At 65.0% G+C, this 23,034-nt stretch overlaps 1 protein-coding gene across 7 annotated transcripts in view; it reads right to left on the bottom strand.

Moving 5' to 3' along the window:
• BRSK2 (BR serine/threonine kinase 2) overlaps positions 1 to 23,034 on the bottom strand; it is a 66,721-nt gene that overhangs the window by 7,418 nt on the left and 36,269 nt on the right. For 5 of the 7 annotated variants that reach the window (XR_008656648.2, XM_055272333.2, XM_055272307.2 and 2 more), the window contains exons 2-16: positions 19,080 to 19,174; positions 16,994 to 17,079; positions 14,326 to 14,466; positions 13,316 to 13,432; positions 12,783 to 12,816; positions 12,519 to 12,587; positions 12,288 to 12,434; positions 11,040 to 11,071; positions 10,576 to 10,740; positions 10,366 to 10,463; positions 10,127 to 10,277; positions 6,025 to 6,085; positions 5,063 to 5,270; positions 4,447 to 4,495; positions 724 to 847 (exon numbers count right to left, since the gene is read on the bottom strand). Coding sequence is in view for 5 of the 7 variants with exons in the window: in XM_055272333.2 (XP_055128308.1) it covers positions 724 to 847; positions 4,447 to 4,495; positions 5,063 to 5,270; positions 6,025 to 6,085; positions 10,127 to 10,277; positions 10,366 to 10,463; positions 10,576 to 10,740; positions 11,040 to 11,071; positions 12,288 to 12,434; positions 12,519 to 12,587; positions 12,783 to 12,816; positions 13,316 to 13,432; positions 14,326 to 14,466; positions 16,994 to 17,079; positions 19,080 to 19,174 (1,577 nt within the window). In the remaining 2 variants the exon portion in view is untranslated. Of the gene's footprint in view, positions 1 to 723; positions 848 to 4,446; positions 4,496 to 5,062; positions 5,271 to 6,024; positions 6,086 to 7,994; positions 8,061 to 10,126; positions 10,278 to 10,365; positions 10,464 to 10,575; positions 10,741 to 11,039; positions 11,072 to 12,287; positions 12,435 to 12,518; positions 12,588 to 12,782; positions 12,817 to 13,315; positions 13,433 to 14,325; positions 14,467 to 16,993; positions 17,080 to 19,079; positions 19,175 to 23,034 lie in introns of all 7 variants that reach the window. The other 2 variants (XR_008656647.2, XM_063636133.1) reach the window with 1 other exon arrangement.

Consider the following 23,034-nt stretch of genomic DNA (forward strand, 5'->3'; position numbering starts at 1 on the left):
GGGGGTGGTGGGGGAGGCGGGTGGGGAGCAGCCCCTGCAATGCCTGGGCGCTGGGTGCAGCACAGGGTGGGGCAGGGCCGGCAAGGAAGGGGCGTCCTGATGGGACTGGGTGCTGGAGTCCTGGCAATAAAATTTCTCCATTTGAGGCTTTTAGGGGCTTTCTGCTCCTCCTAACCCAAAAATGCCCAGCAAAGACAAATGAAGCCCACCCAAGACCCTGAGCGCGACCACTCTGTGGAGAGCCACCCGGCCTCTGAGGGCAAGGTGAGACCAGGGAAACTGGGACACCTGAGGGCTGGGGGTGTCCACTGAGGGCCAGCAGAGTCCCATGGGTCCCTGGGGCCACGGCCTCACGAGGGCTTCTCCCTGTGTCTCATGGAAATGTCCCCCTCTGAGACCCACCCAGCCGGAGCCTTCCTTCTGCCCCATGTGCCAGCTGCCAGGCCTGCCCAGCACACACCTAGGGCTGCTGGGGACCAGTGAGCAAGGTCCTGACTCCCTCTGCAGGCCAAGCGCCCCAGATGGGCAGTGACCCCTCCCTCATGAGGGCGGGCAGGAGAGAGCGCCTGTCCAGTGAAGGCGGCCAGGCAGGCCCACGGGTGAGCGGACGTCCATGCTGTGTGCGTGGACATGTCCTGTCTAAGTGAGGAGCCTGTATTCTTGGGGCTGGGCGGTGTGGGGTTGGGAGGGCTGCCCGCCTCCCCCGGCGCCCTGTGGCCTCACCGACAGGAAGGCGTGCACGATGTCAGCCTTGATGGAGCTCAGAGGTTTGTCTTTGATAACCACGAAGATCTGCTCCTCCTTCTCTAGGCTGATGAAGTTCCCAAACCAGGACTTCTTGGCCAGCCTGGGCAGTGGGAGACAGGCTGTGAGGATTGAGGCGTGGTAGTGTCCACACCCCTGCCTCCCTCAAATCGGGGGTTGGAACAGTGGAATCCTCAATTCCTGCGTGATAGAAACGGCCATCTCCACAGTGCTAGCAGAACCCATAGCCCTGACCCCAACGCCCTAACCCTAGCCCATATGCCCTGACCATCACTGTGGCTCCAACCCTAACCCTAACCATAACCTTTATCCAAGCCCTAATGCCCTCACCCGGCCCCATGGCCCAACCAGGTTCCACAGCCCTAACTGGCCCCTCTTGGCTCCCTAGAGTTGTTCCCGGGCAGCACTCGCAGGAGACCCCATTGGGAAGGAAAGGAGAGGGAGTCGGGCGACCCCTGCTCCCGGCCTTGCTCCTCCGTTTCTGGCTAAGCCCTAGTCAGGTGCCCAGTGGCAGGACAGGTATGGTACAGACACTGGGAGCTGCGTGCCCTCCTACCCGACAGGGCAGCCTCAGCAGACACCAGGGGCTGCAAGTCCTCCCACCAGACAGGGCAGCCTCAGCACCCCTGGGGCCGCCCTCCTGTGTTTCCGGACGTGTGGCCATGTGGCTTCCCTGTGGCTCCAGCCTGGTAGGGCTGGTCCCTACCCTGTAGAGTAGAGATCGCTTCCAGATCTCTGAGGCTGGCTGGGGCAGGGCGGTTCAGGGCTTGCAACAGCCACGCAGACCCTGGCTCCCAGATGCCACCACAGTGGGTGGTCCCCATCCCAGGCTGGGGCAGTGATGCCAACCTCATGACTGGCAGGCCTGACTGACATCACTTCCTCTGCTGGATGCAGGGCCCAGTGACAACAGCTGGCACCACCTACCTGCCCAGCCCGCCTAGGCACCCCACACCCCTTCCTACCCCTGGCCCGCCTGCGACCTGCCACCTGCTCCCAAGTCTGGGGATGTCCCTCCACAGGTGAGCCCTCCACAGGGGAGCCCCCCCTCACCAAGGCCGCTGTGAGAGGTGGCTAAAGCTGGGCTCCTGAAGTCACCTGTGCCCCCCACCCCCAGGAGCAGGCGGGGCCTGCAACTCGCTTCCAACAGGAGATGGGGAGGCGCTTCTGAGGCCACAGGAGGCTACTCCTGTCTTGCTGGCAGGCTCACCCCAACTTGCAGAGGCCCTCTGCTCTCCAGCTCAAGAGCACCCGAACCCCACCCACCAGCGCGGGGGCTGGGAAGCCCAACTGTGAGAGGACCACGGCCCGAGGCGCCTCTAGCACAGCCCCTGAGACTCTCAGGCAGAGCATGCCTGGGTGGCTGTTCACAGTGGTGGCGCGCGCTGCCGGCTTCCCATGCCGCGGAGGCGGAACCAGGTGCACTGAGAGGCAGAGGCAGGGACCTGGAGGAGGGGCCGGCGGGGCTGGGGCTGTGGTGCCCTCTCCCGACTGATTCTGAGGCCCCTCCCAGCGGCCTCACAACTCCCCTTTCCCTTGCCCATTCCTGGAGTTGCCTCCTCGGCCACTGTGTGGCCTGGGAGTCCTGCCAGACAAGCACGGGGACCGGGTCCAACCATCGCTCAGCCCCTTGACGCCTCCTCAGTGTCCTGCCGGTCTCGGCGGCTGTCTGTTCTGGGTTCAAAGCTCCGAGGGCCACCTCTGGCCCTGACCTTACCCCAGCCCCATGCCAGGGCCTGGAGCCAGGAAGTGCACGGGGCAGCCGGGCAGTTCTGGAAACACAGGTGAGTTTCTGCATGGTCGATGTTCTGCCCGACGAAGAGACAGGAAAGATGGTACAAACGTGACTCTCTGCTTTGAGGCCCGGGGTGCAGCATTTGGCAAAAATAGTCCCATGTGTGAAAGATGCTGGAGGGCCCAGGGAGGCCAGGCCGACGAGGGGTGAGGGGCCTGCGCTGTGACTCCAGCACCCACGTGGCGGACAGTGCACAGCCTGGCCGGACGCTAGTCTGGGTGTTGCTGTGAAGCTATTTTTAGATGAGATGAACTTAAATCAGTCGCCTGTTGTCTGGCAGGAGGCCCTTCCTCACAGGGTGGGTGCATCCACCAGGTTCGGTCTTCCTGGGGAAAAAACGCCCCTCAAGGCTGCAACCTGGAAACTGCCTGGGCTTCTAGCCAGGGCTTCAGACTCAAGGACGTCAGCCCTGAGTGTCCAGCCTGCAGCCCTGCGTGTCCCAGACAACCGCATGCGCCCCTTCCTGAAGCCAGCTGCCTCCCTTGGTGCTATTCCTCTGGGGCGTCTGGTTGACATGGGGCTGGCAGCAGCTGGGGCTGGCAGCAGCTGGGGCTGGCGGTTATCTCAGGTCCCCAGCAAGTGAGTCGTCACCAAAGAGGGACTGTGGGAGGCATCCGTGCTGGACCCTCGTCCAAGGCGTCTGTGCAGGACCCTTGAGAAGGGCTGTCCCAGGCATCTGTGCCAGGCCCTTGGGCGGGGCCGTGGGAGGCGTCCGTGCTGGACCCTCAGGAAGGGTCAGGGCCTCCAGGCCGTCTCAAGATAGGGAAGGGGAGAAGCGCAGGCAGCGGCAGTGGCATCAAAGCCACCTTCGCGGCTTTGATGTTTTCCACCTTCTCTGAGGAAGATAATTATGAGTCTGTTCGTGAAAGCTTTTGGTAGCAGCAGAAACGGCAATGTCAGGGCCTAGGCGGAGGGTTCCCAAGTCTGCTGAGCCCTGTGCATCTGGGCTTGAGACGATGCCTACACACCTCCGACCTGGGCACCCAGCTGGAAGGGCCACCTGACTGGCGCAGAAAGGCCACTGGGGTGGGATCCCGGCACAGACTGCAGATGCTGCTCCTGGGGCTTAGCACTGAGCAGTTTCCACAGGGGCCCCTGCTTTAAAGCCAGCAGCAGGATGAAGGTTCTTCTCTTACTCAGTCCACAGTTGGCCACACCTCCATTTCCCGGGGTCTCCTGTGAAGTGACTCAGGCCTAGCCGCCGCTCTCTGCAGCTGCCTGGCCTGGGGTCACGCTGCAGGCTCATATGTGTACACCAGCAGTCGCCTGGTCTCCGAGACACTGCCCAGTGACTAAGGCCATCGTCAAGGGGAGGGAGAGGGCCTGGGCGCTGGGAAGGGGTCTCTCTGGGGACATCTTTGCCTAGACACCGGTCACAGCAGCCCCCAGAGCATCTCGGTACTCGGGCGCTGTCGTCTCTGCAGTGGCACCTCTTACGGCTCAGAAAGGCGGCGGGGCCAGGCCTCAGCTTGGCTGCTCTGCTCCGCCCCTGCACACATGTTCCCACCAGGCCTGCTGCCCCTCTGTTCTTAACATGGGCTGTTTTCTCCTTGAGACCTGACTGACCCCGAGTCTCTGCCCTTGGCGAGCTCAGGCCCTGGGGAGACTCTGCCCAGTGTACCCCCTGCTCGCCTCCAGCCAACCCCAGGCTCTCCCGAAGTCTGAAGCTTCTCAGCAGGGCTGGGGGCTCCTCCCCTGGCTGGCCTTCCCCTCACAGCCGGGCATTTGAACTTCAGAGACTCCGTGGCCGAGACAGGCCTGCCTGCGGTGGGAGGTGGGGCCACGTGGAGAAGGAGCCCCCGTTGGCCATAGGGGAAGGGTTCCATGCCCCTCCCCAAGCCAGCCTGGTGTCAGGTACCAGGAGGCCTCCAGCAGGGGCCACTTACTCTGGGGACGACTCTGGGGTCAGGTTGGACATCTCCTCTGGCGTCGGAACTGTGCACACAGGATGAACAGGAGGGAAGGCGTGGTGACCGCTCCATCCTTCCCCTGCCCCGGCCACCTTGCGCTGAGGTCAGGGTCATCAGGAGTCCACCCACACACACTAGGACAGCCCCCCAGGGGCACTGGTCACCCCAGCTCCCGGCCACCTTAGAGGACCCACTGGCTGTGGCGCCCCCGGGCTAAGGGGAGCTGTCCCCGCCTCTGGTGCTGAAGTCGGCTGTGTCTTCTCCAGCAGCACTGGCTGGCCCTCAGTGCCCCACACATGGGGCCTCCTGACTGGCAGTGCCCCCTCGGTGGCCAGCTCTCCTTGCTGTGTGCCTGGCCCCAGGACACAGAGTGGGTAGACTCGGGAACATAGAATGTCTGGAGGGGATACCAGCCTGTGCGACAGGTAGGACACAGGCTGCTGCTGGGCGCTTTCGGGACAGTGAGCCGTGGGCAGGCCCAGGCCACCCCTGCAGCTGCAGGCCCTGTGGACTGGTCTGGCACTGCCGGGCAGGGCCCTCCCCAAGGCAGCCTCTGCTCTCTCCACTCTGGCGCCTCTGGGCAGACACTCACCTTGCAGTTTCCGGCGGTGGAAACGGGGTGAGCCCAGAAAGCTGTTCTTGATGGAGTTGAGCCGTGCCCTCCAGGGCACCCCTCCGACGCTGGGGCTGGACGGGGGTGTGGGGTTGGGCGTGCCGGCCGGGCTCTCCTTTGGCGTGTGGACAGGCGTCCCCTTGGGGGTGGGGAGGGGACTGCCCCTTGGTGAGGGGTGAGGGGTCACCTGTATGGTGGGGACAGATTTGGTGTTTGGTTCAATCCTGGCGGGTGGGGGCCGGGGGGGCACCCGCAGGGCAGGCGGGCCCAGGGGTGGTGCCAGCTGGGGACAAAGGCTGGTGGCGGGAGGCCGGGCTGGGGTGCTGGCCGGGAAGGGGTTGGACTTGGTGCCCTGCAGAGGCTTGTCAGTCAGCTTGGCCTTGCACGGCAAGGTCTGGGTCTTGGGGTCGGGCCGCGGGGCGGCCTGTGGAGGGAGGACGTGTCCAGGCCTCGAGGCGCTCCCGCAAGCTTCGGGCTCCGTGGAGGTGGCCAGGGGGTGGGCCACGAAGGGCAGCTCGGGGGGCGGTGGGGGCAGGACAAGCTTCCTAATAGGCTACAGGGAGGTGCAGGGAGCGAGCGGGGTGAGGGCAGCCGCGCGGCACATGCACCCCAGTCCCCCGCATGCACACGGCACAGGAGGACCAGAAAGAAGCAGGCGGGAGTGGGAGGGTGGGGAGGCAGGCAGGCAGGGATGGGCAGGAAGGTTCGCCACAAAAGAAAACAAGTGACACACAAGAAAACAAACAAAACAAAACAAAAGAGCGTGCAGTTAGCAGAGCAGCCTGCACACAGAGCAGCAGCCGCCACAGGAGCTCGGGCATGGGGGGTGCCTGGGGCTGCTTCCCAGGGTCCGCGGAGGCTGCCCCCACCCTGGCACACGCTGACTGGGAGGGTTGGGGTCTCTGTGCATCCGAGCTGGGTGGGGGTGGGGGGTCACTCACCCGGGGGCTGCTGAGTGGGCTGGTGGAAAGGCCTGAAGAGGCACCGCTGATGGACCGAGACCTGGAGGTCACAAGGTACAGGGCCACGGCTCAGCCAGGGGGCAGCGGAGCAGCAGGCGCTGGGCTCTGCTCCCCCCAGGTAAACCCTCCAGGAGGCCTGGAGCCTGGGCCAAGAGCCTTGAGGCCCTGGGTCCTGCTGCACACCCTGTCAATTCAGGAGGGCCCAGGGTGCCTGGCTGTGCCCAGAGGGCCCACATGTGGGGGCCACCCCATGCCAGCAGCCCAGGCACAGCACAGGATACGGCATCAGACAGCCGCAGCAAGGGACCATCCAGCGTGGGGGTGGATGGAGGGACGAGGGGACAGACGGGGGCTTCCTGTGAGCTTCCTGTATCCAGCCCCTTCTGCTCCAGGCCTTGTGCTGGCTCCAGCCTCCCATGTGCCAAGCCCCCCCACAGCTGAGCTCTCACAGGGCCTGCAGCCTGGTCCTCCATGTCCCTAGATGCCCGTGAGGGATGCCTGGGTCAGTGGCCGGCCCTTCCCTTGTCCACAACCAGGAGGGCCTGGGCAGGGCCAGGCTGGGGCAGCCGCTGGCAGGGACAGTGGGGCCTTGTCCCACCACTGCCTTACTTGGCCTGAGACCTGCACACAGCAGGAGGGAGGCCCTGGCCCAGCATGCCCGGCTGAGACTCCAGTGTGCGGCCGCCACCCCCGTGCAGGGACCAGGACGGCTGTGCGTCGTTCCACCACACTGCACGGACGAGCCGGTGCCCACGCGCCCAGACAGTGGCAGCTGCCATCTTTGGAGGAAGGAAATGCAGGGAGGGGCCGAGGCAGCCACCGAAGAGAAGAGGACAGAGAAGAGTAAAAGCCCGGCCTGCGTTGCCCACCAGGCCTGCCCACTGCCAGCCGGCCACGAGGGGCCTCGCTGGTCCACACCACGGCCCAGGTCCTGGACCGTGGAGAGCGCCACGCTGGCCACACACCTGGCTCCCGGACACCCGGGGGCTGGGCCCCACAGCGACGACCCTCCAACTCCCTCACCAGACACAGCCAAGGGGCAGGGAGGCGGCGGGGACCCCATGCCCAACCCAGCCTGTCTGGGCCAGGATGACACCCAGGGCTGGGACTGGACCCAGAGCTTTCAGGGCTGAGCTGGGAGTGCGGACAGCTCTCATGGGGGCAGCAGCCACCAGTGAGGCCCTGGACCTGCGGTTCCTGTCAAGCCCACCCAGAGCTCGTGACTGGGCACGAGGAAGACAGAAGAGGCGCTGGAAGCCCCGGGGTGGAGGGGCCGAGCCCTGGTCCTGTCCGGCCAGGCAGCCGCTGGGAACGCTGAGCTACAATTGCTGGGGCAGGGGCAGGAGAGACGGCGCCAGCCTTGAGGGCAGCCAGGGCACGCAGGGTGAGGGCACACGGGTGAGAGTCACAGGTAGGCGCAGGGCCAGGGCTCAAAGAGAAGGGGCCTGATCGGCAGCCAGCACAGTGCAGCCTTGGGAGGGTGGCGCCACCCGCCCAGGCTCCCAAGACTGGCCCCGGGTAGAGGCCCCTCTGACGGCGGCACCTCCTGCCCTCCTCAGTTCCTGCAGGTGGGCACAGGACGGCTGCTCGGCTTCAATTCTGGCCGGCCCCAGGGGCAACAGGGCCACCGAGGCCCACTGGACACAGCACAGGGGCTGGCAGGAGGAGCGGCTCGGCCTGTAGCCATGCCGGGCTCTAGCCCCAGGCCCTGTGAGCCACGGCGCTCGGTCCCTCGCAGGCAGGCGTGGGCCACGCCTCAGCAGCCCCACCCCTCCTCCTTGGCCTCTGCCTAGCCCTCGGGCCCTTGCCTGGCTTGCTGGCCAGCTTCACCGCTGCAGGAGCGCTGCAGCCCAGCCCGCCACCAGACCCGCCCATATGCCTGCCCGGCCTGAGGCAGGACAGCGTGTCTGGGGCTGGGAGGTGCGGGGATGGGTGGTCGGGGTGTATACCTGTCTTCTTTGCTGAATTGGGGATGGGCCTCAGCGATATCCAGGCTTTTACTGAACATTGCTTTACTACAGCAGAACAGAGCGAGAAAACACAGTTACTGACGGCCACACGCGGGCACAGGTTGGCCCCCAGGGCCCGGGCCACACCAGGTAAGAACTCCACGCGGCTCTGAGGCCGGTGCACAAAGATGGCGAGAGAGAAGGCTGGGCCAGACAGCACACTCCACACCGTGTGACTGCTGGGCAGGGTGGCCTGGTCGTCCCCACCCCAGCCCCCAGGACCCCTGCGTCCCCCAGCACCAAGCAGCTGGGTCTCTGCTGGCTGCACAGGTGGCCCCGCCAGAAGTGGAGTCTGGCTGGGACATGCCAGGACTAGTGGCCTTCCAGAGGCCCCGGAATGGTCCACACCCTGGCCCATCCCACACCTGCCCCAGGCAGCCAGGCCTGGGAGCTGCAGCAGAGGCCAAGAGGGCGGCCTCCCACACCGCTGACCGGAGGGGCCAGGCAGTGGGGTGGTGGGGCCTGCCCTGCAGGGTCAGGGGAGCCCAGGGAGGTGGCCACGCAGGCAGGAGGCAGGCACCTGGGCTGCAGGTTGAGGTGCCCCCATGACATGCAGGCCACTGAAGGTCAGGGCAGTAGAATGTAGATAGGAGGGCCCCTTGCTGCCCCCTAGTACTGGGGTCAGGGCTGCAGCTGACTGGGCCCTGGGAAGGAGGTTCTGGGGGCTGGGACCCCAGGTTGGAGGCTGGGCCAGCCAGAAACCCCAGGGAGGGCCTAGGACTCCCAGGGGGCCATGGACTGGGAGCCCCCAGAACTGGGACCACCAGTACTCTGGCCAGGGCTGGGGCTGGAACAGGTTTAGCCTGATGGCTGCCAAGCTACCTTGCAGTTCCCCACAGCTTCCGCCAAGTTCCCGAGGAACAGGCCTCGCCTGTCCCACCCCCGCAATCGCCAGTACAAGGAGGGGGCCCTGGGGTGCTGAGGCCCAGACCACAGGGCAGACCAGAGACTGCTGCCTGGGCTCCTGGACCTCCTGGTGTGCTCCTGGGCCCAAGAGCTGTCCCCAAGTGTTGGAAGGCGCCACCTGGTGAGGGACGTTTGAGCTCATCCCTAAGAGGCCACACTGGCTCCAAGGATTTGCTGAGGGCCTCGTGCGGGCAGCCCAGCCCTGCCCCCACCCAGCAGAGGCTCCAGAGGGGCTGGGTGCCCTTCCTCCGGCCACGGGTCTGCTCATCACTGCTGAGTTCTGTGATGTCCCTGGCCACACACACCACACTTGCCACCCGGAGCCGGGCCCAGCATTGCCGGGGCCAGGGGGACAGGCTTGCTGAGCTGATGGCTCTGAGCATGGTGTGACCACATCACAGCTCAGCCCAGCCAAGCTTGGGTCAAGCCAGCCCTGCCCTGCCCTGCCCAGCCCAGCTCAGCCCTGCCCAGCCTGGCTCGGCTCAGCCAAATACAGTTCAGCCCAGCTCAGCCCAGCTCAACCCAGCCCAGCCCAGCCCAGCCCTGCCCAGCTCAGCCCAGCCCAGCCCTGCCCAGCTCAGCCCAGTCAAATCCGTCTCAGCCCATTCTAGTCCAGCCTAGTCCAGCCTAGCCCAGCTCAGCCCAGCCGAACTAAGTCCAGCCCAGCCCAGCCCTGCCCAGCTCAGCCCAGTCAAATCCGTCTCAGCCCACTCTAGTCTAGCCTAGTCCAGCCTAGCCCAGCTCAGCCCAGACCTGCCCAGCCTAATTCAGTTCAGCCCTGCTCAGCCGTGTAGTTCAGTACAGCCCAGCTTGGCTCAACCAAGTCCAGTCTAGCCCAGCCCAAACCAGCCCAGCCCAGCTTAGTCTAGTCTAGACCAGCCCAGCCCAGCTCAGCCCTGTCTAGTCCGGTTTAGTCCAGCCCAGCCCAGCCCAGCTTAGCCTAGCCCAGTCCAGTCCAGCCCAGCACAGCACAGCCCAGCTCAGCCCAGCTCAGCTCAGCTCAGCTCCCAGCCCAGTCCAGCTCAGCTAAGCCCAGTTTAGCCCATGCAGCCCCACCCAATTGCCTCAGCCGAGACCCCAGGCCAATGGGCAGCAATGAGCCAGGCAGCAGTGCCGTGCAGCCAGGGCCCAAGGAGGGAGGCCCAGCAGCCTCGGGGCACACACACCTCTGGCCGTGCTGGGCCATCTCAATGGCCCGCCGCGCAGGCACCGGGGAGCCGCCGTCCGTCACGCTGAGCACCTCCATGGACTTGCGCTCCGGCCGCCGCTTGCCGTGCCGGTTCAGCATCGGGGAGTCCACACGCTTCCGGGGAGGGTCTGAGTACACATGAGGGTCAGGCCAGACAGCCCCTGGACCCCAGTGGGGCAGTGCAGCCTGGGCTGGAGGCCACCCCTGGACCCGTACCTATCTCATTCCGGGGGGGCAGGTCCTCGTCCTCCTGGCTCGGGTACCTTTCTTTCCGGTCCAGGAGGAGGAAGTAAATCATCTTCTCCTGGTTCTCCCTACAGCAGGCGAGAGGCGCGAGACGCGCTGGCACACGGGGCCACCGGCTCCTCCGTGGCGGCGCTCCCACCCCAGGCCCCGTGCCCCACCCAGGAGCAGCCCCAGACGCACTCCTCGGACAGCAGGTCCTGCAGCAGCTTGTTGCGGTCTCGGAAGCAGCCCAGTGAGTGCATGCTGTCCAGCACGTCAGGGTCGATGTCCTCCAGGCTGGGCAGCGAACGGATCTGCACCTTGCGAGGAATGGGCTGCTCTGGTTCCGGCTCATTCTTGCCCCCTCTGTGGACACAGGGCAGGCCGCCCGGTCATCAGCTCTAGCCGGGCCTGGGCGGCTGGGAGGGTGGGAGGCCCGCCCTCACCTGGGGCCCTGCATCCTGCCACTCTCCCTGTGCCCAGCCCGGGGAGGCCTCCTGCGTCCTGCCCGCACCCCGCACCCAGCGCAGGCCACAGAGGGCCAAAGGCCAAGGCGGGGCAGGGCTTGCGCTGGGCCGGCGCCCTCCCCCCGGCCTTTCCTAGCAGGGCCTCCAGGCCACAGCAACAGGCAAAGCAGGCGATTAGTGGGTGGAAAAGCTACTTACATATACCATATGTGTTTCTGAATGTGCTCTAGCTACAAGGAAAGAGAAACAGGGAGTTAGTACGGACGAGGGACGGAAAGAGCCCACATTAGGAGGTGAGGGGGAAGGCGGGAGCACTGGGGCCATGGAGAGAGCAGGAGGGTGAGGGCAAGTGAGTGGGGGGAAGGTGGGGGGGAGGATGGGGAGGGGGCTGCATTCCTAGAGGCTCAAGGCCAGCACCCCTGCCCCTGCCTCTCCCAAGTGGAGAAGAAAACAAACCTCAAGGAGGAGAGAAGCCAGGGGGGAGCCGGGGTCGGGGGGGTGCTCCAGGTAGGGACAGGGGCCTGGGGAGCGGAGGGACGGGGAGGGAGGGAAGCTGGAGCCAGGGCGGCCCCAGGTGCCTGTGCTGCCTGGGCTGGGCCCCTCCGTGGCTCTAGAAGGAACCAAGGCAGGAGAGCAGGGAGCAGCCAGGAGGGAGCTGAAGCCAGGAGAACCCGGCCCACCTGTGCGGCGGGGCGGGGCTGGGTGCAGGTACGGGCAGGAGGCTGGGAGGGCCGGCCAGCCGCACGGCCCCTTCTTTCCACCCTGACTCAGGGACAGCTCGTGGGGTGTGAGGCGGTGGCCACTTGGGAACAGGGCAAGGCTACCCTGGCAGGGCCAGCCCAGAGGGTGACCTGCTTCTGTCAAGTGGACATGTGCGGTCCCCACACCAGGCAGCCCTGGAGGAGGCCGGGACCAGCAGCTGGAGGCTACTTGCCGGCCCCCACAGCTGCCGGAGGCACTCAGTGGAACTATTCACGCTGCCTGGAGCTTGCCCCAGCAGCATCTGGAGGCAGGATGGCCGTGATGGGGAAGCACCAGTGCTTCTGTGTGTAACTTACAGCCAGGTCTCACCTACCTGTGCACACAGCCCCCCACACCTGTGCACACCCCACACTGGTACAAGTGCTCATATGCACCTGGACACACCTCCCCACACGTGCACATGCCACACCTACGCCCCCACCCAATCACATGAACCTGGGCATGTGTCCACACCTGGGTACCCCCACACCCTTGAACACACACCTGGGCATGTGCCTACATTTGTGCACCCACACACCTGAACACGAGCCCACACACGCCTGGGCACTCCCACACCTGGGCGCGCACACACACACTTGAACACTCACCTGGGCGTGCACACACACACCTGTGCACACACGGACACACGCCCGCCCCCACGCCCCCCGCCACGCTCTGGGGCCGCCCCGCTCCGAGGGCACGCACCGTGAGGCGGCGCGCGGCGTCCACCTCGATCATGCCCCGCAGCAGACTCTGGCAGTCGGGCGGGATAAAGTGCGGCATGTGGAACACGCCCCGCTTCACCTTCTCCAGCAGCTGCCGCAAGTTGTCATCGTCGAAGGGCAGAGCCCCCTGCGGGTGGCCGGGTGGGGGTCAGCGTGGGCGGGCAGGTTGGGGGAGAGGCCAGGGCAGGGTAGAGGGGGGCCAGGGTCTCACCACCAGCAGGGCGAAAAGGATGACGCCGCAGCTCCACACGTCCGCCTTCCGGCCGTCGTACTTCTCCCCCTGTGGACAGCAGTGCCCAGGCTGTTGGGGGGTGCAGGGCAGGGCGGGGGCCTTGGCGGGCCTGGGCTCAGAGGGAGTCGGCCCGGGGACAGGCAGCCTAGCAGCACCTGGGGGTGCGGCAGGCTGGGGTCCCACCAGGGTCAAGTCCCCGCCACCCTGGGACCCACAGAGCTGCAAGCGGCGGCGCGGACTCACCCGGATCACCTCGGGGCACGCGTAGTGGGGGGACCTGCGGGCAAGGGCAGAGGTCAGCGGCGGGGCTCCGGGCGCTGCCAGGCCCTCCCCCCAGGGTGACAGTGCACTGCAGGGCCCTCAAGGAGGCTTCCAGGGCTGTGGTGCCAGACGCCCCCACGTTCCCTGAATCCCCAGGCAGGCTTTTGGGAGGAGACCAAGGTGGGGTGCTGGGTCTCTGCTGCGCCCAAAGCTGTCTGCCCACTTGGCTGGGCAGGGGCCAGGGGGTCCCCAGGAGAGGGTCATGTAAGTGGGTCCCAGCCTCACTCCCAGGCAGGCCAGGGCCAGGACTGTACCCCTACCCTTACTGTGCCGGGAGGCCTGTCTCCCCACCACCACCAGGCTGTAGGGTACTGGGAGGCTCAGGCACATTGTGGGGGGCCTGTCTGTGGGGTGCTGGGAGGCTCAGGCAGACTGGGGGCCTCTCAGCCCACTGGCTCCTCTTCCCCAAGCCCAGCCCGTCCCCCAGCCTCTCCCCTGGGCAGAGGGCCACATACCCACAGCTGGTCTCCAATAGGCTGTCGCCAACCTGCAGGGACGCCATGCCGAAGTCTGCGATCCGGATGTTGTTCTTCTCGTCCAGCAGGAGGTTTTCAGGTTTCAGATCCCTGTGGCTGGGGAGGAGGGCGGCGAGGCTGAACAGGGCCAGTCTCTGCCTTGAGTGCCTCCCCGCCCTGGAGACCCCCTGCCCAAAGCCCACTGCCTCTCCAAACGCCAATCACACAGAAGGGCCAATGGCAGCCCAGCCTGGTGATGTCATAGGCAGCCAATCAGAAGTCGCCTGCCTGGTCCGTTTGGCTCTGGCCTTTAGTCAGGCATCCCTGTTTCTCCTGCCATGCCCTCCTGCACCCTGGCAGGCTCCTTCCTGCCCCCTCCTGCTCCCTAGCACACCTCTCTGGCCTAGGCCAACCTAGGGCCCCCAGGCGCATAGGGATGCAAGCAATGGTCCCTGGAAAGGCTGAGGGGCTCCCAGAGCCCTTGGGTGGGCGCCAGGCAGAAACCTTCCCGACACACTGCCCACTCGGGAAAGGGGAGGTGCCGGGGGTTGATGCTCCTCCGGGGAGAAGGGGAGCACCTAGTGCGCATGGTGCACTTGAGAGGCAGCTAATGGCGGGGGACAGTGCACTTGAGAGGTACCTCCTGGGAGGGGACAGTGCACTCGAGGAGTACCTAATGAGGAGGGGACGGTGCACTAGTGGGGCACCTAATGGGGGGGAGGAGATGGTGCACTTGAGGGGCAGCTAATGGGGACGGTGCGCTTGAGGGGGCCGCTAATCGGGGGGAGGGGATGGTGCACTTGAGGGGCAGCTAATAGGGGGGATGGTGCACTTGAGGGGCAGCTAATGAGGAGGGGGACGGTGCACTTGAGGGACAGTTAATGGGGGGCATGGTGTACCTCGGAATAGCACCATAGGGGGTGTAGTAGTTGGGGCACAGGGGGCGTCTGTGGTAGCACACTGGGTGTGGGGGTCCCTGGGGAGTGGGGGGCACCAGGGGTGGGGCTCACCATATGGAGTGGCTGTGGCAGAAGTCCAGTGCGGAGATGATCTGCCGGAAGAACTTCCGAGCCTCCTTAGGCGTCAGCCTCCCCTTCTTCACCAGGTAGTCGAAGAGCTCACCACCTGACACGTGTTCTAGCACCAGGTACCTGCAGGAGATGGGGCCACCATGCGCCCAGCTGCAGCTGCCCGCTGCCCCTCCTCATCCCAGGGCCTCCCACAGCCGCCTCCTGGCCCAGCCTCTCTGCACGCCACCCCCATCCTCCCGCTGGCTGGGGGGACAGCTGAGAGGAGCCCTGACTATGGCGGATCTCAAACCATCTGGGCTCCTGGGGGTGGACCTCAAATGAGTCTGCAAGGACCCTGGGGTGGGGTGGGGTGAGGGTGGAGGGGCGGGTGAAGGGATGGTTCTGGGGGCACAGCTGCCAGGGAGGGTTTGGAACCCGCAGACTGAGTGTGGCAGGTGCTGGGGCCAAGGCTCGGTGCATGGGGTGGCCTCAGGGCTCTGCCCTGCCTGCTGTGGCTCTCACACCCTGTGGTCCTCAGTGGCACGGGCACCGAGCAGGGAGACCACACAGCCACATCCAGGGACCCAGAGATGGTCTGGGCCTCTGTGGGGGCAACAGGAGGTGTGAAGGCCAGGGGGAGGGGATGAGGAAAAGGTTGGCATGGCCCTCCCCTTCCTGCCCTGGTGGGCTCCCAGCACCACCCGCATGGGGTCTCAGCCACATGGAGGGTCCTGAGGAGCTGGTTCCTGGTGAGAGGCCCGTGGGACGCTGGATGCAGCTGCCTGGGGGCCACTCCACCCAGGCTGAACCAGCTCCAGGGGGAGGCCTGTGAGGGTGGTGGCCCTGGGTGTGGCTATGGTGATATAGGGGGGCTGTACAGGCCAAGGGGGTGGCGCCTTGGTACATGCTCAGAGCTGCCACGGGGACTGGGGTGACCGGCTGTCCCAGGAGCTGGTTTTGGCAGGAGTCAAGGGCCCAGTGTGGGGATGGGAGCAGAGGTTGTGGTGAAGCCCCCAGGGCAGGGGGAAAGGTGTGAAGCCCCCAGGGCAGGGGAAGGTGGTAGGTGAAGCCCCCAGGGCAGAGGAGAAGGTGTGAAGCCCCCAGGGCTGGGGAAGGTGGTGGGTGAAGCCCCCAGGGCAGAGGAGAAGGTGTGAAGCCCCCAGGGCAGGGGAAGGTGGTGGGTGAAGCCCCCAGGTCAGAGGGGAAGGTGTGAAGCCCCCAGGGCTGGGGAAGGTGGTGGGTGAAGCCCCCAGGGCAGAGGGGAAGGTGTGAAGCCCCCAGGGCTGGGGAAGGTGGTGGGTGAAGTCCCCAGGGCAGAGGGGAAGGCGGTGAAGCCCCCAGGGCAGGGGAAGGTGGTGGGGGCCACAGGGTGGGAGTCCGGACAGGGGGGCGGCCAGGCCCAAGGCTCAGCATAGGCCACACGGTGTCCAGAGGGGGTGGGACAACACCCAGGGCCAGACCTCAGGAGAAGTCGTGAGCACAGCCGTGCCTACTTCCTGGGCTCTTTCCTGTCCTTGGGCCTTGGCCTGCTGTGCCCATCCCCCCCGCACCTCCCCTCCAAGAAGGCCTCCCCAGGACCCCACTGCACCAGCACCGTGTCACCATGAGGAAGCCGTGCCCCTCATCACAGTCCACCTCGCCAGCACCAGGGCCAGGACCACCCCTGCCCCCCCAAGTCTCTGATGACAGTTTCTGAGCCCCTGCTCATGGTGGGGCAGGCGGGCTCCCCACACCCCACCCCTGGGTTTCCTCTCCCCAGCTACACACGAGCTGGCCACCTGCACATGCTCCCCACGAGAATGCAGAAACCCAGGCCAGAGCGAGCATGGACGTCGCTGCTGGAGGAAGGGGAGCTGCTGGGTTTGGCCAGGCTCTCAGCCAGCTCACACTAAGGGCAGCCCCCAGCCCAGCCCTGTATGTTCCCTGCTCCCTCAGTGCCTGATGCCTCAGAGATGCCCGGCTGGGATCACCTGGCAGGTCACGACGCCACCCTGGGACCAGCGAGGGTCAGATGGGGCTCAAAGCCAGACAGCCCTCGGGCAGCAGCCCCTCATCTGTCAGAAAGCCCCATCAGAGTACACAGAGGAGACTGCCATGAGTTACCACTGTGCCCACTCCCAGGAGCTCCCTGAGGCTGGGTCTGGGGGGATGGGGTTCACAGCCAGGCATGCCTGGGACAGGGTGGGGATTTCTGCTGGCCTCGACAGCTGTGGGGGTGACAGGGTCAGCCACACTCGGGAGCCTGGTGGCTGTGCCTCCTGTGAAGGAGCCTCAGGGATGGAGACACGGCTCAGTTGGGCTGGGCAAGTCCTGGGCAGAGGCCAGGAGGCTCAGCGTGGCCATGTGGGGAGGGCCAGGTGCTTCTGCCCCTTACCCTGAAACTCCTGTCCCCCCCCAGAAGGCCCTGTTCCCCCTTGCCGTCCTCAGGCTGGTGGCTCTGCAAGCCCCCCCAGAGCAGGTCTCTGATCTGGTCAAGAAGCAGAGACCACAGCAGCCTGGGCTGAGACCCTACCCAGGCAGGTGTTCATGCTGGCAGGGCCAGGGCTGCTGGGATGCAGCAGGCGCCCCTGGCCTCCAGCCCCTGTGCTCCCCAAGCCCCGGACACCCACCCCTGCAGCGACAGCTGCCACCTCTGCCACCCCAGCTCTTCAGACCCAGCAATACCTACAAATATTTTTTGTTTTCATAAACGTCGTGCAGCTTTAGGACATGGGGGTGCTCGATGAGCTTCAGGATCGCGATCTCCCGCTCCACCTGCGTGGGAGAGACCAGAGCACGTCACGCTCACAGGGCTGGGGCACGCATCGCTCCCCACAGACACTGCCTTTGGTGCCAGCTGTGGGGGACGCAGGGGCCTTTGGAGCCATCCTGTGGGATGTGCAGGAACGTGGGCTGCTCAGCCGGGGCCCTGGCTGGTGGAGAGGGCAGAGGGCAGGGGCCTCAGTGGAGGGAGCCCAGGCCCCTGGGCTGACACCAGCCTGTAGAGCTGAGGACTGGGGACCCCTGGAGCAGGAGGGCCCCTCCCCACCCTGCCCAGGAAGGCAGGCAGCCTGGGCCTCTCTTTGAGCCCAGCCTCAGGAATGGGGCCTGGAGCTGCCGGAGAGAAGGCTCCCAGCCAGTCGGATGGAGGGCCCTTCCAGGCAGGCTATGCCTGGGCTCTGTCCTTTCTCACGGCGGCAGCCTCACAGGAGGAGGGGCTGGGACAGGCCTCTGTGGGCTCAGGACTAGCATGAGGTGGGGGCAGGCATCCTGTGTGTGTGGGACACAGAGTGGGTATGCAGGCCGTGGGCAGGGCACATGCCCCCCATCCACAGGCTCCCAGCTGGTACTGTCCCACAAGTGGGGAGGGCCCCAGGGAGGGGCAGAAGTGACCCTGGAGGGCACCTGACTCAGGACACCCAGTCCTGCTCTGAGGTAAGGGCAGGGCACCCTCCCTCAGACATGCAAGCCTGGCCACGGGCAGCCGGTGCTCCGCCCAGCACAGAGGAGTCGCCATGTCAGTGGTGGGGCCAGCCGAGGCCACGGCCTGGGGTACCCAGCACTCAGGAGCCAGCGTGGATGAGGCTTTGGAGCTGGGCGAGTCTTGTGATGGGGTCCCAGCCCTGGCGAGTTGGTCAGCCTGTCCCCAAGCCCTTCCCTCCCAGGCGGGCATCTGTGCACGATGCCTGCAGGTGACAGGGACACCTCCCCTCCCCCGCATCCCCAGGCCCTCCTTTATTCGGGGCTCACAGGCACCTCCCAAATTCAGCATGGGACTCTCCCCAGCTATGCCCCGCACTGGATCTCTCTGCCAGGCACTGTCCTGGCCCCGTCACTCCCAGGGCCTCTGTTTCTCCTCCAAGGCAGGGTGGGACCCTGCTAGCCCCATCCAAGGCAGCCCTTAATGCCGCCCCCACCTCCCCGTAGGGTCCCCAGGCCTCCCCAGTTTAGTCTGGTTAATTCCTCCACACCCCCAGCAGCTGGGGGGTGCTGAACATGTCACAGTGCCCAACCGTCAGCAGCTTCCACAAGCCTCTCCTCTCTCGGCTACTCCCACTGGCCCCATCCCCGTGTCCTGCCCCACTCGCAGCCTTGCATGCGAAGGAGCAAATGGAGAGGAAGGGAGGGCAGGGGGCTCGGCTGGCCCCGGTGCTGGGAGGGTCCCACAGTACCAGCCCAGGTCCCACTGTGCGCAAGACCCGGAGCAGCTAGGAGCCACAGCCTCTTTCTCTACACCCAGTGTCAGGCTTCCCAGCAGCCGGGGCAGCCCCCTCCCCACTGAGAGGTGGGTCAGAGCCCAGGAGTCCTCCACCCAGGGGGCCTGCCCGGTCCCCACGGTGACCAGACACCACCGCATGGAGCCGATGGAGGCCAGGCCCCAGTGGAGGAGGAAGGTGGGGCTCCCCTCTGCCAAGCTGGGCCCTGGTAGAGAGGGGTGCTCTGAGGCAAGGGCCTCCTCTCCATTCTAGCTGGGGACACTGAGGCCCTGCCTGCTAGCACAGCAGGTCCGTGCAGCAACTGAACTGCCCAGCTGCAGCCTGTCCCCTCACGGGTGCCCACTCTGCTTGGAGGCTAGAGAAAGGTGGGCAGGGCTGGAGGAGAGGAGCAAGGGCAAAGGCACCCTGCCAGGGGACCAGCAGGGGTGTGGCAGCCCAGGAGCCTGCAGGACCCCCCTGCACTCAGCTCCGCAGGACACTGCAACCTTGGCTCCCACCCCTGTGCTATTCCCCGCCCCACCCCACTGCCGGCCCCGCCTCCCCCCCAGCCCCACCCACCTTCATCAGCACAGACTCACTGAGCTTCTCACGGTTGACTATCTTGATGGCCACCTTCTGGCAGGTGACACAGTGAACCCCCAGCTTCACCAGGCCTGCAGGAGAGAAGCAGCCACGCTCAGACCCGCCCAGGGTGCCTGCAGCGAGCACCCGGCCGGACAGTGCAGGTTGGGGGCCTCCTCCCACGTCCTGGACAGCAGGGGCCCCACCCGCTCCAGGGCCGGACTTGGCCCCTGCCCGCCTGGGTCGCTGTCCAGAACAGCTCAGTGCTGGCGTCATGCTGCCCCTACAAAGCTGTGTCTTCCCTCCACGCCGGCCCTTTGGGTTTCTCAGGTCTCTGTGGCCACACTTGCCCTCTCCTCTGTCCCAAGGCACCCAAATCCCTTCCCTCCAGCCTTCAGCCACCCTCAGCTGGGAGCCAGGGTGCCCTCAAGGCACCTGCCTGGCCCAAGAAGGCTGTCCCCTGAACACCCCGCCCTGAGACCCCCACCTGCAGCCTTCTGCAGAGATACCTCACCTGCAGCCCTCCGCTGAGACCCCCACCGGCACCCCATCTCTGCTGAGACCCCCCACTGGCACCCCTCCTCTGCTGAGATGCTGCTCTGCACCTGAGCCCCGGCCCTGTGTTCACCCCAGGACACCAGGACGGGCCCCGGGTGCCTCCCCAGGGAGCACTGCCCTAGACCTCCGTGGCCCTGCAGCACTTTCCTTCCCAGACCCACCTAAAAGGCAGGCAGGGTGCTCTGGGAATGTGCCTTGGCTGGGCACACAGTCCTGGTCCCCCTCCCTGCCTCGGCCCACCCTCCCTTTCTCCCCTCCCCACTCTTTTCACAGCCAGGTACTTGCCCCTGCCCAGGACAGCCTGGCCACACCCCCGAGCCCCACCTGGCCCGAGCTGTGGCCTTGACACTGGAGATGCCCCCGGGCGCCCACAACCCATGCCCTCTCCCACCATCAAAGGTCCCCAGGTGCACTCATGGGCCACTCCATGTTGGGGCATGTTGGAACCATGGGGGGGCTCACGTTCTCACAGGGGACCCCACTCCTAGGTGCGCCCAGACACCCAGAGCCGGCCCAGATTATCACAAGGGACCCCACCTCCTAGGAGTGCCCAGACACCTAGAGCCTGGCTGGCGTTCCCACTGGACTTCAGTGGACGCCATCCTTCCGTGCATGCACTGTGCTCAAATTTCACCAAGACTCGGCCTCGCCCTGGTGACCCGCGGGATGTCACCGGTGTTTACTGACTGTGTGAGTTTGCTCTGGGCTCCTTTCCTTTTCCCGTTTTTATCCTGGTCCACACACGTGTGCATTTTCTTACCAATTTGCAAGAGCCCTTTGGGAAATTAATCCTTTATTCATCTCACGCGTCAAGCCTCCATTCCCCCGGTCCCATCGGCTTTTAGCTTTATTTTGCCCTTTCGGTCAGTTTCATTTGTGTGGCGTCGTGCCTGGATCTGGGTGAGCCCAGGCCAAGTGGGGGACCCAGGACCTTGCCGAAGACGTGGGCTTCCCCAGAGGCAGGGGGAGCTGCAGGCCCGGCGGGGACACAGGCTGGGCGCAGAGGGGAACCCAGTGCCAGGGGTGGGGGGTGGCCTCGGCAGAGTGTGCTCACGGAGAAGAGCTGCCACTCCCTGAAGGCCTTTGATCCAGCACAAGGCTTGTGATTCGCTCAGCCAGCGGAGCACTCACGAGGGCCTGGCGCCCTTCATCCACAATCCAGGGCAGCTGGAGGTGCCCACAGCACACCCCTCCCCAGGCACAAGGCTGGCCTGCACCCCAGGGCAGGGGTCCCTGCAGGAAGGACTCAGCCCCACACATGGAAAGGAACGAGAGCTCAATGTCCCCCAAACGTGGCTGCAAGGCTAAGTCGTGGTCCCTGACAAAAGCCTCTGGTCCGAAGGCCATCGAGCTCCTAAAAACCCTCAGGACAAACTCCCAGGAGGATGCAACCAAAGGCCAGGACACAGGCTCCCAAAGGAGGGAAGAAATGACCCAGAAATGCCCAGCACGAGGCACCCTCAGGAGACCCCAAAGGATGAAGAGCCCACACCCTGCCCCAGGGCATCATGAGGGTGCAGGGGTGAAGCACGAGGGAGGCTGTGGTCAAAGCCCCCAAGGGCACCGGGACAGCATTCCCAGGGTGGGTGACGAAGCCCTGGTGGCTCTGCATTTTCACAAAAGATGGCCTCACACGGAAAGGAAGTCATTAGGGCACAGCCACCAAGGGCGTGGGGCAGCTGTTAAACAGTAGCAAAACCTGATCAGACCGCAGAAGACACTCACCGCTGAGCGCGGCGGGATGCTGGTTAGAGCAGCATGGCCCTGGGCAGGGACGGCACGTGTGGCCACACGCACAGACACGCACCTGTGTACACCCCTAGGTGTGTGCATACCTCTATGCGTGCACACACACACCAGTGCACACACCAAGTGCACATGTGCACACGCACCCAGGACACACCCAGTGCACATGCACCTGTACTCAGACACCCATGCACACACACCTGTGCACACGCCCACATGCTGAGTGCACACACCCTGTGCACACATGCACACGTGCATGCACCCAGGACACACCCATGCACACACGCCCACACCTAGTGCACACACACCCGTGAACACACGCATGCACCCAGGACACACCCATGCACACACCCAGGATACATACCCAGTGCACACGCCCACACACGGAGTGCACACGCCCACACACTGCACACACCCTGTGCACACATGTGCACACGTGCATGCACCCAGGACACACCCATGCACACACCCGTGCGCACACACCTGTGCACACATGCATGCACCCAGGACACACACACGTGCACACACCCAGGACACCCGTGCACACACACCCATGCACACACACACACCCAGGACACACCCAGTGCACATGCCCACATGCCAAGGGCACACACACCCATGCACACATGCCCACGCACCCAGGACACACACCTCCAGTGCACACAAGCACCCAGTGCACACTCCCAGTAACCCGTGTGCACACACCCATGCACACACACTATGCACGCCTGTACACACACCCATGCATGTATACACGATTGCACACATACACCCCAGTGCACATGCACACAACCTGCAGTGCACACTCGTGCGCATACCATCATGCACACATACGGACAAACATGCAGGCACACTCCCAGTGTGCGCACACATCCTTGAATGACAGGAGCCAAAAGGTGTGGAGAGCACAGTCCTGCCTCCAGAAAAGGAAAGAAGTGGGGACTGAAAATGGGAAGGAGCCTGACAGCCACCTGGCCCAACTTCCCAGAAGCCGATATTGAAAGGACACTGCTGGGCCCACCACAAATCAGGACAGCCAAGTCTCGGAGCACTGGCCTTGCTCCAGGCGCTGCTTTGAGTGGGGCCCCTTCACCCCCATTTCACAGATGAGGAAACAGTGGTTCCATCCCCTGCCAGCACATGTAGCTCAAAAGGGCTGTGAGGACAGCTGACCATGTGGAGAAAGGTATTCCTGGCAAGCCTCCACCTTCCCAGAGGAGGTTACAGAGGGGATGGAGCCACTGGGGGTGGGCCTGCCGCATCCATTGAGCCTGCCCGCGTGCTTGAGGCTGGAGTCTGGGGGCTGCAGGTGGCCTCTCGAATAGCAACAGTCACATAGGAGCCACAGCCACCGAGAGCCTCCTGCCTATGCTCAGGAGCCTCACAGTGGCTCAGGTAAAGGCAGCCACGACGCAGCAGGCTGGGGTGCAGGAGAGCCATCCCCAGCTGCGTCCTGGAGCTCTGCCCACTCCTCCTGCCTCCATCTTCTTTCATTTGCTGCCCCTATGCCTAGAAAGTCCTTTCCCATTACTGTACTCTGATGACTCCTACACACTCCTCAGAGCCCAGCATGGAGGTGTCCCTCCTAGGTAAAGCTTCCCTGAGGCCCTAGGCAGCAGTGCAGGCCTCTGCGTCCTGGTATCCCTCA

The sequence above is a fragment of the Symphalangus syndactylus genome, chromosome 1 (genome assembly GCF_028878055.3).
Source record: "Symphalangus syndactylus isolate Jambi chromosome 1, NHGRI_mSymSyn1-v2.1_pri, whole genome shotgun sequence".
Lineage (NCBI taxonomy): Eukaryota > Metazoa > Chordata > Mammalia > Primates > Hylobatidae > Symphalangus > Symphalangus syndactylus.